Consider the following 16,556-nt stretch of genomic DNA (forward strand, 5'->3'; position numbering starts at 1 on the left):
AGCACTGACTACACTTGAAGTACTCTTGCTCTGTTTCCAACAGCACTGCTGGAGACTAGACTAGTTTTCATATGAAAAAACTTCTTCAGTCTCCTAGACGATGTTATGGAATGACTCTTGTGGTGATGTAGCACTGTTGCACTACAACTGTGATCAGGTTATTTTCTAGACAGCAGAGTAACTTCAAGAAACTTCCCCAGTGGAGATATGGAGGCGCTGATGTCTGATGCTTATAATATCTATAAGGGTGGTGATCAGAGAGAAACTAGAATCTCTTTCTCCCTCCCTTTAAGCACAAAAGGGCATTCAGGGAATTGGACTAGTTACTTGCATGTGAATTTATATTTTGAAGAAGCATTGCTCTCTGGGAGTACATGTTCAGTATCTTGACAAATCCTTGGTGCTACAGAAGAGGAAAGCTATTCTTATAGTTTTTGATTTGATAATGAAGTTTGACCTCTGGTGTGCTTTGTACAAGAGACTTTCCTAAAAACTATCAATAGTGCTGATTTTGTGACTGGCTGGATGAACTGTATGTGTATTTGTATACCTGATTCCATTGCATGGTGGGTATAGTTGAAGCAGATTTGCATTTTAAGTTTAGTAATTCAACATCTCCCTACTTACTTTTTTTAAGAGACTTCAGGTGGTTTTTCATAAGCATTAATAAGATTGTTTGAACATTTAGTAGCAGTGTGACTTCTATGCACTCTGAGAGCTTAAATTCCCCTAATCCTGTTTCTGTGAACAAATCCTTACTCACGCTTTCTGTAGCATCCATTGCTGTAATGATGATGAAGATTTGTGCTCCTTCAATTGATTTCCCCTCTTCTACAAATGCTAATCTAGGTCAGATGACCATTTTATAAACGGCATTAAATAAAATCTGTCTCCCAGTCTGGTTCTAAACATTCATAGGAAATTTATGGTGATGGAGTATACTCAAGTAATGAAAAACTGATACCAAATGCATGAAACCTGTGTTAAGTGTCTTTTGTTTTGGTTAGTGTGACCCTGTAAAGGGTGGAGAACTAACCAGAGGCAAATTCATAATGCTAGTACATCTGTAATTTACAATTACAACTTAATTACCCTTCTGCTGACTGTACATTTCATCCAGAAACTAGATCTTTGTGAGCATTCCTATAGCATGTATCCTCCTGCTGGAACATGTTAAAGACAGGAAACAGTCCATGGCAAATATTTTACTTTTAATCTTCCTACATGCTGGGGAAATAGACCATGGTATTTTTTTGGTAGGCATTGCCATAACTATATTCTTTTGAGGAGTAAAATGTAACGTTAAATTTTTCAAAATGTAAATATTTAAAACTTCTCCGCCAAAATGTAACTATTAAGATTGGTTGAACCTAAAACTCCCTACACATTCAGACAAAATTCCATTTTTCTTTTCTAACTATTCAAGATTGGTGCACTTAAACTTGCATTTTTGGTTTGCTGCACTGGGTGGGGTTGTACAGCACTAAAGATGATGATATGTGGAAAGGCTGTGGGACTGTACAATATACCAGTCGAGGCATTTCGAGCATTAGACCATGAGGAAGAGGTGATGAGCTTTTTTCAACTTACTTTTCCATACTGGGAAAAAATGTCTGAGTGGATGAGGAGCTCATGTCCCTCTTTCTGCATAAAAGAGAAATGCAGAAATATAGTGGTTAGTGACCCATTAAATTAATGTCACTTAATGAAATGGCTGGAAAGAATTGAGGGGAAAAAAACTCTGGGAGGAGCTGGAGCATCAAATAAGTGACATTTCTGGCATAAATCCAAATTGGTTGTCAACAATGGATTACAGTATGTGCAGCCTGCATATTGCAGAAGAAGTACAAGGAGAAATGCAAAGAATTGCACTTAATGTTTGTGGATTTAGAGAAGGCTTATGACCGCTTTCCTGAGAGAGTGTTCTGGTGGTGCTGGTGGTCGTGCAATCTTCCTGAGACACACATCCATGATAGTCTAAACATGTGAGGGTAGTATAATAGTAGTGAGAAGCATCTGTGGCTACAGTGAAGCCTCTGAATACTGATCGTTTACATAGACCTACCCTAAGCCAATTCCTATTTGTGATATAATGGCTACCTTGATACAGGAGTTTAGGCTCCATGGAGCATGTTTTTGCTGATGACGTGCTGTGAAGATAAACATGAACTGGAAAGGGACCTAGAGGTGTGGAGAGCTGCATTAGAGGAAAATGGCTTACAAATCGGCTGACAAAAAACTGAATATATGTGATACTTCATTGAGAGGCATAATGAGGAGCCAGTAGAACTAGATGGTATAATGTTAAAATTGAATGCAACAATTTGAATATCTCCCATCATGGCTCAACACTGAACTGAATGTGGATGCAGATGTTAGAAGCCACATGAAGAGCATTTTATTTAATCAGAAGGCGTCCACAGGAATTCTTTGTGTTAAGAATGTGCTAAGCAAACTAAAGAGCAAAGTTAGATAGGTGGGTGAGGTAATATCTTTTTATTGGACCAATTTCTGTTGGTGAGAGAGAGAAACTTTTGAGCTTACACAGAGCTCTTCTTCAGGTCTGGAAAGCTCATCATGCCCTTGTTGATTGTCGAACTGTGCGCTTGCCAGGGATCACTTAGAAAGTCTTTTGCAGTAATACATCAATGCTGATATTGCACTCAAAATAATAGTAGAAGATTAGGGTTAGAACGGACATCAGGAGGTCATCTAGTCCAGCTCTTCACTCAAAGCAGGACCAACCACAACTAAATCAGCCCAGCCAGGGCTTTGTCAAGCTGGGCCTTAAAAATCTCTAAGGATGGAGAGTCCACCACCTCCCTAGTTAACCCATTCCAGTTCTTCACCACCCTCCTTGTGAAAGCCCCCCCTCTCCCCCCCAATATCCAATCTGGACTTCCCCCACTGCAATTTGAGATTGCTCCTTGTTCTGTTACCTGCCACCACTGAGAACAGCCTAGTTCCATCCTCCCTGGAACCTCCCTTCTGGTAGTGGAAGGCCATGCTCAAATCCCTCCTCACTCTTCTCTTCTGCAGACTAAACCAGCTTAGTTTCCTCAGCCTCTCCTCAAAAGTCATGTGCCCGAGCCCCCTAATAATTTTTGTTGCCCTCTGCTGGACACTTTCCAGTTTGTCCACATCCTACCTGTAGTGGCGGGGGGCCCAAAACTGGACATAGTACTCCAGATGTGGCCTCACCAGTGCCGAATAGAGGGGGAATAATCACTTCCCTTGATATGCTGGCAGTGCTCCTATTAATGCAGCCTAGTGGGCCTTTAACCTTCTTGGCAACCAGGGCACACTGACTCGTATCCAGCTTTTTATCCACTGTAATCCCCAGGTCCTCTTCTGCAGATCTGTTGCCTAGCCAGTCGGTCCCTGGTCTGTAGCAGTGCATGGGATTCTTCCATCCTAAGTGCAGGACTCTGCACTTGTCTTGTTGAACCTCATCAGATTTCTTTTGGCCCAATCCTCCAATTTGTCTAGGTCACTCTGTATCCTATCCCTACCCTCCACTGTATCTAGCACTCCCCCCAGCTTAGGGTCATCTGCATACTTACTGAGAATGCAATCCATCCCATCATTTATTATATGTTATAGTTAATTTAACCAGATCATTAATGAAGATGTTGAACACAATCGGCCCCAAGACTGACCCCTGGGGCACTCCACTTGATATCAGCTGCCAGCTAGCCATCAAGCCGTTATTAACTACCTGTTGAGCCTGATGATCTAGCCAGCTTTCTATCTACTTCAGTCCATTCACCCAACCCATACTTCTTTAACTTACTGGCAAGAATACCGTGGGAGACTGTATCAAAAGTTTTTTTGCTAAAGTCAGGTATGTGACATCCACCGTTCTTCCCACATCCACAAAGTCAGTCGTCTTATCAGAGAAGACAGTCAGGTTAGTTGGGCTTGACTTGCCCTTGGTAAATCCATGTTGATTTATCCTGATCACCTTCCTCTCCTCCAAGTGCTTCAAAATGGATTCCTTGAGGACCTGCTTCATGATTTTTTTTTCCAGGGACTTCTGGAAAATGCTTCTGTCCATTGTTTAGTGAGCTGCTACAGATGTGCCCTTGGGGGAGCAACCCCCATGCACCTATGGCTGATTTTAAAAGAAAGAACCACGGAGATGCAAAGAGGAGACATTCCAAGAAGTTCTCCAGCCCTCTGAGGTGGACAGGGGGCGGAGGGGGAATAAGAAGGAAAAAAATAGTCTGAAAATCAGGTCATAAGCGCATGATGAAAGCTATGGAGGAGCAAATGCAGCTGCTAAAATCACTCCTAACGCTGCTGCTTTAATTCATATGTACTCGCCCCTCTCCCACCCTTGCAGCCAGTCCAGAATTGCTTTCCATGCCCTCCCCAAACTTCACCCACACATACCTACTAAAACTCTCGCCCCAGCTCAATACCCCATTCACTCCCCCCCTTCAGACAGCTTCCAGAACAATAGCTGGACTTAGCTCATGCTGCCCCTCACTGCTTTCTCCCCTCCAGCCCACCTTTTCATACGTTGTGAATAGTTGCTGTTTAATAAAGAAATATGCTGTAGAATAAGCAATCTTTGTCTCTTGCACATAGTAGTTACACTTCACATTGATGCACAGCGCAACTGGATAATGGTCATAGCATGGCACAGTGCTGTTTACAAAGGCACTTTACTGCTTCTCAAAATTGTTCTTCAAGGCCTCCCTGGTTCAAATTGGCCCATGTTGTAACCCTCTAATAGCCCTGACATCTGGTTGTTCCTGTTCAGCTGCAAGGCAATCTGCTGCTGTGCTCCACCCAGGGGGAAACTTTTCACCATTAGTTTAACAAATATTATGGAGCAGCTGCTGCTGACCTTGGGAATATTTTCCTCTTAGGTCTAAGCTGCCATAAAGGCATCGCCAGCAATCATTTAATCTGCCAAACGCACATTCGGTCGTTCGGCACCTGCTCAGCCTGTTATTGAGGTGCTCCTGGCTGCTGTCCAGGTTGTCTGTATGAGGCTTCATGAGCCATGGCCGTAAGGGGTAGGTTGGGTCTCCCAGGATCACTATGGCATTTCAACATCCCCCTCTGGAACCTTTCCAGAGCAAAAGAAAGTCCCTGCTTGCAGCTTTCTGTACAGGCAGTGTACAGAAGATGTGAGCATCATGAACCTTCCCTGACCAACCCATGTTGATGTCAGTGAAACGCCCACGGTGATTCACAAGCATCTGCAGTACCTTAGAGAAGTACCCCTTTCTATTGATGTACTCTGTCGCAAGATGGTCTGGGGTCAAAATTGGGATATGAGTGCCATCTATTGTCCTGCCACAGCTACGGAATCTTATCACTACAAAGCCATCCAGTATTTCATGCACGTTTCCAAGACACTGTCCTTCGCAGCAGAATGCGATTAATGGCCATGCATGCTTGCCATAACACAGCTCCAATGGTGGACTTTCCAACATTACCCACCTTGTCTCTCTATCTGGAACTGACACTGCTTACAACAACATTGCATAAAGAGCAAAGTGATTAGGCCTGCCATTATGTGTGGTTTGGAATGCTGGCCAACAAGGAAGAGAGAACTGCTTTGTGGGTAAGACGAACTGGTAGGCTATGCAATGAAATGGTCTGAGCCATGATCCTGATAGTCCCCATCATGGCAAAACTGAGGGAGTATCAACTGAGATGATTGAAGTATGTGAGATGACCAGATGTGTTGGCCAGAGAATACAAGATTTAGTAGTCACAGGACAAAGACTACAAGGAAGATGTAGGAAAAAGGTGGCTTGAGATGCTGAAGGAGGGTATGAAGGTTGGTGTTTGCTTGGAAGCCACGCTTGATAGTGTGTGGAGATGAACAAGGCAAAGAAGATTTGGGTGAGGTTCTACATGGGTTTTCTCAGTATCTGGAAGAATTATTTATTGAAAATGATGTGCAGATACTAATAGCGCTCATTTCTCAGAACTCTTGACTGAAATGATTACTGCAGTATAGTTCATCTAGCTTGGGTATCATAGCTCTCCACTCATTATAGGCTTTGATACCACACAATACTTGTGGTGGTTTGTTGCGTCATGTTTTCTAAGATGGCCTTGAGAGACTCCTCGAAATCCTTTGGCTTAAAAGTGTTTTTATATAAAAAGGAATTCCTTCATTCACCTCTGAAATGCAACTACTTCTGGGGTGAAACAGTAGATGTTTGAGAATACAACCGTGCTGTACAATCTTTCCTGGACAAAAGGTGAATAGTCTATAGAATTACAGCTACATGGGAAATCTTAATCAGACACCACTCTCCTTGGAAATGCCATAACCCATTCAGTGTCCACAAATAATAGTCAGGAGTAGGGCTTTACCTCTCAGCTGAAAGACAGCACCTTCAGTAGTAGCGTTGTCCTAACATGTTCATAATGCTTTACTGAAAGGGAAGAATACTAATTGAAGGTTGTTACATTGGATCTTAGCCTGGTCAATTCTCTGGTATGTGCTTCCCACAATGATATGGCTGCAGACAATCAAAACTGTAGTACTCTTGCCATGACTAGGATAAAAATACTTTTACACTTACTATATTAACTTGCTAACCCTTCTCTTCATGGTTTGCTTTTTATTTTAACAGCACCGAAAAGTGTGCTAACGTCTCCTAATATGGACAAGCTTACAAAGAAAGGGCTGTATCCTGCAGATGATTATGAATTTTAACTTCATATGTTAGGACTATGGTTATGTATTATTTGTGCACAAATAGATACCCGGAATTTTTATGGGACTACTGGTGTGAATAAAATGACTCATGCCCTGTCTGATCAGGATGTAATTACAGACATGATATGAGGAGTGACATTAGGGAGAACTTGGGACAAGGAAAACATCCAGTAAGACTTGGTACTCACTTACTAGTGCACAGCATAATGGAGCAGAAATTTGACACACAAATAAGTGCCTACAAGAAACTTGCCATTGCTGAAGTGTGCTCTTGAAGAGGGAGTTTAGCTTTGGAGACGGCCTCAAGGAGGATGTTCATGCATAGTCTGTGACAGTGAAGAGAATGAAAATGATGCTGGGAGAAGTGAACAAATAGTGCATTCTGGCCACCCTCCTCCGTGGGATGTAGATTGTGTGCATGGGCATACAGAAAGACCAAAATGCCTCTGTAGAGGGAGACTTTGTTTCATGGGGACTCGAAAATGGTGACACACAGCTTGCATGTAACACATTGGAGAAGGGGGAACTGCTGCAGCAATTCAAAGGGGTTTGTGTCTGAGGATGTCAAATATAGTCTGACTGCACTTGAGTTTGTAGTCCCTTTAATAAAAAGGGAAACAAAACCAAACTCCTACAAATCACTGTGGGAGCAGGGCTGCATTCTAATGAAGCTAAACAGGTAATAAGATTCTTCTGAATCTTGAGTTTTGGTTGTTTCAAGAAAACTAGTGTGTGTTTGTCCCAGGAGAAGTTAGATGCAATATCTCTTTTTTTTTTTTTTTAATTTTTTTATTGAGCCAACTTATGGACAAGCTTTTGAGCTTCACAAAGCTCTTCTTCAGGTCTGAAGAAGCTAACTAGAGCCTCTGCTAATTAACTGTATGCTCATTCATGTTAAGTCTTACACCTGTGCTCCTAGGTTACATTTTAACCTATGCTATACCTTCTTCTAAGGTTTTTGCACACTTGTCACTTTCAGCTGTTAGTGACTAAGGAAACCATGAGGTCGACATGGCTTATAGCCCATAAGCAGTTTAGATTTTGTGACAAATGGTGCATGGAGGAAAGTGCCCAAGGCAATAGTGATAGAAGAACCTGACCTGAGCTAGCTGAGTAATGGTGGTGGTGTATATGAGTAGGTGCATATGAACTAAGCTTTTACCTTTCTGAAGGCCTGGTTTGAAATGGGCAAACCTTTCACCCTGGCATTACAACTATCCAACTGTACAATTCTGTATGAAGGCCTAGAGAGTAACATTTTCCCCCCTGTGATTTCCAGGTTTATACATTGAGTTATGTGGAGGAGACCAAAAATAAATCTGCCCCGACTTAGTTTCGTCTTTAGCTAATGAGACTGCTACTCTATTGCATCCTCATAACATTCTTTTGCTTAGAGCGGTGAAGATTGGGGAGGAGATCAGGACAGCATCTATACACTTGCTGTGTTGGTGATTTAGGAGATCTCAGGACCCCTATTTGGTTATGGCCAAGATATTTCAAATATCGATTGTTCTAAAACACAGCTCTTCCCTGAATTTCAGTGATGCATACAGAAGATGAAATGGTACACTTATTTCTCTTCTTATGTGTTATCTTACAGACTTTAGGTTGATCTAATTAATAGCAGTTAAAGGGTGGTTGCGGGGAGGAGGGAAGAGTATGATTTTGAGTAATGAAAATGTAGTTAGTGGGAAGGGAAGAGGCCTGGTCTTTGACAGTGACTTCCATTTACTTGAGTTCTTGATTTAGTATTTGTCTTAATACCATTATCTGCTTGAATCTTGAGGATGGCTTTTTTTTGTTGGTTGAAGTGTTAAGGTGCTCGGTGCTGTTGTACAGAACATGGCTTTGTTGGGATGCTTGGATGCCACTGTGATAAGCACAGAACTACTTGGTTAGGTAGATGGAAAGACATTACCCCAGACAGACCTCTTCAGGACAGTCCTGTTCAACATGAATGTTCAGGTAGCCGGGAATACACTCATTATCAGTATCTTCCTTATATTTTGCTTGCCTGATCTCCTAAGCTGCATTTTCCTCTGTAACCTGCATGAAGGACTGTAGTTTGCTGCAGTGATCAAAATTCTGAAGTCAATGTATTGGCCACTCAGAACACACATTCTTCACTAGGACCTTAACTTTTCTCCGGGGCCTCTCTAGCCCAAATTAAAAGATGTGGGGAGGAAGAGGCTTCCACTCTTCCACCCCCAGCAACATAACTTTGCTCCCTTCCAATTCTCTGTCATCAGCTTCTTTTTCCATTCCTCATCTGCCCCTCCAATGCCTACCTGCTAGTAGGCACCAGTGCGGAGAAATTCTGTGTAGGGCCTGCGTGCACAGATGTATAGCAGATAGGCAGGCTAGAGCTTCATCTTCTTTTGGTGGCCTCTGCCTCTTGGGAGAGGGAGGGCTTGAGATGTTAGCTTTCTCCTCCTCAGAGACATTGGAGATTGTTTCCTCCATTCACAGAGGAGGGATGTTTTCTTGTGGCAGGGGCATAAAGTTATTCTTTCCCCTCTCTGATATGAAGATTGGGAGAAGTTGAACAGAAAGTTCCCTCCATGGTGAGGGGACTGAAGGGCAGGACTGCTGCTGACGTGATCTGTTGCCTCATTCTAGATCAGAGCAAAATTCTGCTACTTGGAGTCTTGGTCACAGCTTTGTACTGAGAAACCATCCAAACTATGGAGCACAGTAAAGTGCTCTCATGGCACCAGCTGGGGAGTGACTAGGCCATCATTTTGTGACTGGGGGCAAAGGGGGGGGGGGGAGGTAGAATGATTTCCCTTTTTTGTTCACTTCATTGGTTTCATCTTTAATTTCCATCAACTTGATCTCTTCTCTCCTCCCTTCACCCAATTCCATTATACCCCCTTTTTGTGTTTATTTCACTACTTGCTGTTCTACATGCTGCAAGAAGAAATTGCTTGTATCCCTAGACAACTAAGGAGGGATTAGGGTGATTTAGTGTTCTTGAATTTGAAGTAAACTATATCTACCCCTATTCTGAACCTCTATAGAGCCTGCTGATCAATTAATTAAACCTAGGAAAAATGCCACCCCGGGCTTCAGATGTGACTGTCAAGCCTGCACACCTCTGACCAGGCAATTTCTGTAGATCATATGTTAAATGTTGACTCCTGAGAGTTTACAGCACTGACAGTGACCATGTTTGTTCCAGGGCACTATCCAGTATGCATGAATTGGGGAAAGAATATGTAAAAGCATTTCCTCCTCCCCTGCCCCCCACCCCTCAAACTGCCCCACCTTCCCTCAGCCTCTTTGCCTTGGTGACAATTAAATGAAACAAAACTTACATTCTCCAGAGTTGGGGAGCTGGCCAGAGAATAAAGGGCCAGTTGTACCTTGCTGAAGAGAGTAAAAGAGACAGACTGGGCAACTTAACATATGCCACAAAACTGTTTAAAGAATCCTATTTTTGGAATATTTTTTTATATTGGATACACACCCAGCACACAGGTGAGAGTGGAGACAAATTCTGATTATTCTGTCTGCACTTTGTCACAGTATATGCGCATATCTTTAGCGAAGGGCCATGAAGCCTGAAAAGCAGCCTGTGTAAAAATGAACCCATGATCTTTGACTTGCTGCATGTCTGCTCTTTCCTTTTGAGCACTTCATTCTCTGATGGAAAATGCTTGGGGATAGTCTTTCTGATTTAAATTTCTGAATTTTCCTGTGTAATATTTTAATTTTATTCCTTTTGCTAGCGGGCCTGCCTTTTGCAATTCTTACTGCGAGACACATCCCCTTCCAGAGAGGAGTGTTCTGTAATGATGAATCCATCCAGTACCCTATCAAAGATGACACCATTTCTTATGAGTTGTTAGCAGGAATAATTGTTCCGTTCAATGTAATTGTTGTAAGTTAAACCAATTTTTCTCCATTACATTCAATTTTAGTAGGTGGGGGGGAAGAATGATAAATTGTTTACTACTAGATTAATGTGTTTGGTAAAGCAGTGCATCCTTTTTTTATTTAAAAAAAAAAAAAAAAAAAAAAGAGAGAGAGAGAGAGAACCCAACTGTCCTTACTTCAAAGAAGTGTTGTTTGGGCCAGGGTACCTAAAGGCATTCACTAATTGGGGCCAAATAAGAAATGTGTCAGAGAGAACACCTTGGAATGGCAGTGGCATATGTGTTTTGATTATAGGTGACTTATTCACATTTGAGGAATTATAGGGCTGTCTCCTTTTCCTAGTTAAGAATATACATTTTAAACCAGAAAGTAAAGTGTGTCAAGCTCTTATATTTTTAGAGACACTCTCAGAATACAGGGTTGTAGTACAATTGCTTCTGTTTAAGTAGTAATTTCAGACCCAATGGTCTGATGCTTCCGTATAGAGAAGAATATAGCTGTGAATGCTGACTTCTGAGGAGAAGTACACAGTCAGAACTGATTGCAAACAATAGCTTGCACAATATGTATAACTTACTTTACACGAAATGAGGAGGCTGGGTGAATGAATGGGTTCTTCCAAGTACTGTTACACTGGTTATTTTGTTTTGCACCAAGGCAAATTTTATCCTTGGTGTAAAGACTTCTGTCGGTGTCAATAGTTATAACCATGGTTATAGTTAATGCTGCCTGCTCTAAAAGCAGTTCAAGGCTTTTAACAGTTTTAGAGCAAGGATGATAGAACTTCCTTACATTTTTTTATATTGGGTGATGTATGGGCCCACAGTATCTGTGCTCATTGGCGTAACAGACAAAATCTGAAATGTTCTGTCCGTTTCTCTGTAAAGCACAAGTGTTCCTGAAATGCTTAGTTTAAAAAAGGCATATGGTATGAGGATGCTGTAAGTTAAAAATCTCTGGAAAGGATACAGATAAATATAAAGTGAGCTTCAAAATGCTAAAATTTATTTGGAGATTGACAGATTTTAAAGCCAAAAGGGACCATTATGATGATTTGGTTTTAATATCCTACATAACACAGGCAGAGAGTTCACCCAGATCCCTGCATAGAGCTTAACTTGTAGTTTCATTTTTTTTTTTTTTTTTTTAATATAAAGACCTCATCCATTCTTCCTCTTTAAACTAAGTGGCGGAGGTGGGACTGGTAGCTAGGTCATCCATGTCCCTGTCCAACACCCTGTCACCTGCACCTTGCCTGATACTCCTTTTATGTATGGGACTGCTCCATGCTTAATTTGAAATATATGCATTTGTGGGTTTTTTGGGGATCAGCCCGTTGATGGGAAGATTTCTAGCCACTGATGAAACATGAACATTTCTGAAAATGAAGTGCTCATTCTGCCTCCTTTTCAAATAACGGGGAAAACTCAATGCTAATGGTAAGCTGGCAAGCTTGTAAAGTAAGCAAGTCTTTTCTGATCCACCTTCTGGTGATGTTGGCAGCCATCTTGCTGAAAAGATACCCTTTTTAAAAAATGGAGAGAATTTGTTTTTAAAGGTCATTAATTTATAAGGAGGTGAACAGAGTTCTCCCAGGACTTTAAAGCAGGCTTAGCAGGAAGAAGCACTAATATAAAAAACATTTTAAAAAAGCAAATGATGGTGTCTTGGTTTTTCTTCTGTTCCATTCATTTCTCCTCCTGAATGTGTACACCAGTTATTAAAGGAGGCAAGTAGTTCCAGGGTCCAGCTGTGATTTCCCTTTACACTGATGTAGCCCTATTGACTTCAGTGAGGTTCTAATTCTCAGCAGGATGAGATCTGAATCACAGCCAGCGTCCACAATAAGATAACCTTTGCTTGCTTTCACAAGTAAGGTCACCTTTTTCTGGTAGCCACTGCCACCAGTTGTTCAAGAACTGCTAATTGTAATTTAAATCTTGTTCACATGCAACTTGCAGTCTGTGTGAGGAGAAACTTTTCATTAAGAAATCTCAAAACCCTGGACTAAATGTTACTCTGCTTCGCTGGTGAAAATTTAAAATTAAAAGAGTTACTTCAATGTCTTTGAGTGGCACAGGGAACAGAATTTGAACTGTCAGCACGAAGCAAAACGAGTACAACTTTTATTAAATACAACCTTCATCTTTAATATTCAAGGCTTCAGAGTATGTTATTCTAACTTTAATAATAATAATAATAAATAACAATAAATAACCCATGACTGGAGAGTGCCTTTGTGTGCTTGTATGTAATACACCTTGTGCTTCATGTCCTCTTCCCCTTAGGTCCTTTGTGCCCCATATAAAGTCTGGAGGATTATCTTTTCACCCATGCTTATTTACATTCACACACAGGCCACATCCTCCCAGATGAAGGCTCTGAAGGCCTGATCCAGCACCCATGTGAGCCTATGGCAAAGTTCCCATTTGACTTCAGTGGGCATTTGGATCAGGTCCCTAAACAGTGCCACTGAGCCTTTCTTTACTGGGTCCCAGAATCAGTCAGACATGTACTGACTTCTAGCATATGAGTAGTCCCATTTTCGAAGTTAGACACTTGCTTGAGTACATTGCTGAAGTGGGACCTGTACAGGGACCAACCAGACAGCAAACACCAAGTCTGGGAATTGCAATAATGCTTTACTTGTAGCAATTTGAAATATATTTTCTTTTAAAGGGCATTACTGTAACAAATTTTAATATTAAAATAGTAATGTAATTGACTTCTGAAATATTGGGGCTGCAATTCACAGATGGTAAAATGTGAGGGAAGACACAGGTATGGCTTAGTACTCTTTACACAGAGAAAACTGCCCTGCAGTTGAACAACCTGTTTACCAATAATTTTTAAAAAATTGTATAGACTAATGGGAGCCACAGTACTAAGTCCACTTACACCCTACTGGTCTTTTGGGTTTGATGGTAAGGGTGGCATGTGACTATATGCACTGAAGCAAGATTAAAACAAACTCCTTTTCCCTCCCACCCCTCTATCCACCAGGCTGTTGACTATCTTGTTCCACAACCGTGGTTTAGCGTCTGTCCTATGGGATAGGTTGTAGGGAAGGGGTTGCTAACTTTTTTTTATGCCTAAAAGTAACATTTCGTGTTCACTGAGTTCACTCACTTGTATCTTGCTTTGATGCAGAATTTAAAAAGTGTAGTCTTGTACACATTTTGATCATCCATTGCCGTAGCCACACAAGGTGTATTTTCATCTGTACAAAGTGGGTTTAAATCAGAATGGCGGCGTTTTACAGTTACTTTGTATGGGTCAAAACAACTAAGTGAAGTGCAAAGCAGTGGAGAATCAAGCCTTATTTTCCTAATCTTTAAAAGTATCTTATGGTGGTGTTCTACTTCTGATTTTGTTAATTAGCCTCATTCAAACTATTTTCAGTAATTTCTAAACAGCTTTTCCATATGTGCATGGAAGGAAAAAGCTTCCAATTACGTCTATCGCTTTAGTGGAAAGGCTTCTTTTTGTTCATGGAATTTTTTTCAATAGGTTGACTGTTGGTTCAAAGCCAACGTTTCTGCTTATTTCTCCCCAGTAACTGTGTATATAATGACATTGGATTAATTAGAAGTTTTATATTTATTATAAAATCACTTTTACTCATTTCCCACAAGAGACTGAAGCAAAGGGAAAACACACTGAAAATCTGCTGGCTTTAGGAGCGTATAGAGAGAGTAATCTTTGTTCTACCACTACAGTGCCAAAAATAGAAAAAATTCAGACGCACGAAACATTCTCAATTATTACTTTTATTAAAACTTAACTTCCTAGAGGAAGCCTGCCTCTAAAGATTGTTTAACTGAGGAATTGGCCTTTAGCACCTCTGGCACCAGTATTCAGGTTCAGCCCCTTCAATTAAGTTCCTGACTTTTGAAAACCACCAGGTTTCTGGCACAGCTGACGATGCTATTTGTTCAGAAGAAGGCTAAGAATGAATAGAAACATAACTTGGAATAAAATGTCTCTTAGGAAGGGGGCTACCCGTCAAGTCCAGTGTGAAGTAGTGTGGGAAAGGTTGTGTTATTTTTTTTTAATTCTCTCTTAGGAAAAACCTCAAGTTTTCAGTGCTTCTATTAAAACTATCACCATTACAACTGAACAGAAGGGAAAGAGAGAGAACTTTCCTGTGTATATGAATATTTAAAATTACATTGGCTCAGCCATTGGAATTTATACTTGAGTGACTCCCAGAAAATTTTTGCTGCTTCCCCCAGTTTAATAATTATACAAGGTTTAAACCAGAAAATTACACATGTACTGATGCAGCTAAGGGTTATGATAACTGTTGATGTTTTTTACTTTGAGGAGATATGGGTGGGTTTCTTTATTTAACTTGTCTTTATCTCTGTTTTTCAGATAATCGTAGGAGAAGCCCTGTCTGTCTGTTATAATCATTTGCACTCGAATTCGTTTGTCAGAAATAACTACATAGCCACTATTTACAAAGCCATTGGGACCTTCATTTTTGGTGCGGCTGCTAGCCAGTCCCTGACGGACATTGCCAAGTACTCCATAGGTAGACTGCGGCCCCACTTCCTGGCTATATGCCAACCTGATTGGACACGAATCAACTGCAGTCTAGGTTACATTGAAAACTTCTCATGTCAAGGAGACAAAGTAAAAGTTAATGAGGGAAGGTGAGTAACCTAATATACTTTCGGGGTGTATCTCGTATTGTAAATCCTTGGAGACAAATGAGGGTTTGAGGGGTTGATTTCTACTATTACATGTTCTATGAGTCCACTGGAACGAACATAGTGATATAATAGTCATACAGTGAACATCAAAGCACATGTTGAGGCACAAGAGTCTTTTTTTTACTTCTTCCTCTTCTTTCCCAGACTCACAAATGTATTCTGTATAAGTCATAGGAACAGGATTTCAGCTTATAAACAGTTGTTTTTCTTCATCAGTTTTGGGTGATAACAGATGTGCTCCAGCCTTTAAATTGGCAGTTTTGGGGGCTGTCAAATAGGATCCATTTGAAAAGGAAACCACTGTATATCTCCTTCAGTGAATAAGTCGAAAAGCTGCCTTCCCAGGCTTGTCTGGGGCAGGGGGTGGGGGTGGGAGCTTTGAGGAAGGGAGAACAATTGATTCATATTTAAAATAGAAGAACAAGTTAATTTAAAAACAGATGCATCTGTATAAAATATACAACAGTCAAGAGGCTAGTATCGTGCATTTGGTCCATTATCTAGCCCAAATAGCTTTGTCTCTTTAAAAAAAAAAAAAAAAAAAAAAAAAAAAGTCGGTGAAGTTTAATAGGGAGAGTTATGTTCACAGTTGAAGAAATTTTAAATCTCTTTAGTTCCATCATTCCACTTCTGCACTAACCAGCTCTTCCCAAAATTTTAGCCCCTTATAACCAGGGAAAAATGTGATTTGAATACATTTGTGATCAGGTTCTGTCCTTTGACACACGCACAACATCCATTAAAGTTCCTGGAAGCTGTATGTATCTTGCATGATAGAACTTGGTCCTTTCCTTGGGAAATTGTTTTAGTCTATTATAACAGATTTGTTTGTAATAGTATGAATAGCACTTCATTTAAATATGTACTCTGTAGATAAACTACAGCTTAGTCTGTTGGGTGAACTGTAGAGTAGATGACTTTTTTGCTCTGTACTCAGGGCTGTTTTTATTATATTGTGGCCAAAGGCTGTCTTGGTTCAGTTAGATTGAGTTCATTCAGACCATAATTCTTGGGTAGACTTCTTTCCTGTAGGTAGCTCTGGGTAGTCAGAATACCCATTCTTAGAAGACCCACTCCATTTATGTCTCTTTCCAGAAAGGTAGGTCCTGTTTTTATATACTTTTTTAAATCAAACACTTCCTCTATGATTGCCAGCTTCAGGCAGGGAAAAGGCAGCAAAAACTGACACTCATTTTCATTAAAATTTTTGTCATTGAAACTTTTTATAAGGCATTGGCTTCTTTTCCAGGAACATTGACTATTGA

At 40.8% G+C, this 16,556-nt stretch overlaps 1 protein-coding gene across 2 annotated transcripts in view; it reads left to right on the forward strand.

The window, feature by feature from the left end:
* The window catches only part of PLPP1 (phospholipid phosphatase 1), a 111,341-nt gene that overhangs the window by 36,392 nt on the left and 58,393 nt on the right, over positions 1-16,556 (forward strand). The window contains exons 2-3 of one of the 2 annotated variants that reach the window (XM_067568587.1): positions 10,426-10,577; positions 14,951-15,231. In XM_067568587.1, the coding sequence (XP_067424688.1) occupies positions 10,426-10,577; positions 14,951-15,231 (433 nt within the window). The remainder of the gene's footprint in view (positions 1-10,425; positions 10,578-14,950; positions 15,232-16,556) is intronic. The other variant, XM_067568586.1, reaches the window with a different exon arrangement.

Source organism: Emydura macquarii, unplaced genomic scaffold (genome assembly GCF_026122565.2).
Source record: "Emydura macquarii macquarii isolate MOO-44397 ecotype Brisbane River unplaced genomic scaffold, CSIRO-AGI_Emac_v2 contig_2897, whole genome shotgun sequence".
NCBI classification, from domain to species: domain Eukaryota; kingdom Metazoa; phylum Chordata; order Testudines; family Chelidae; genus Emydura; species Emydura macquarii.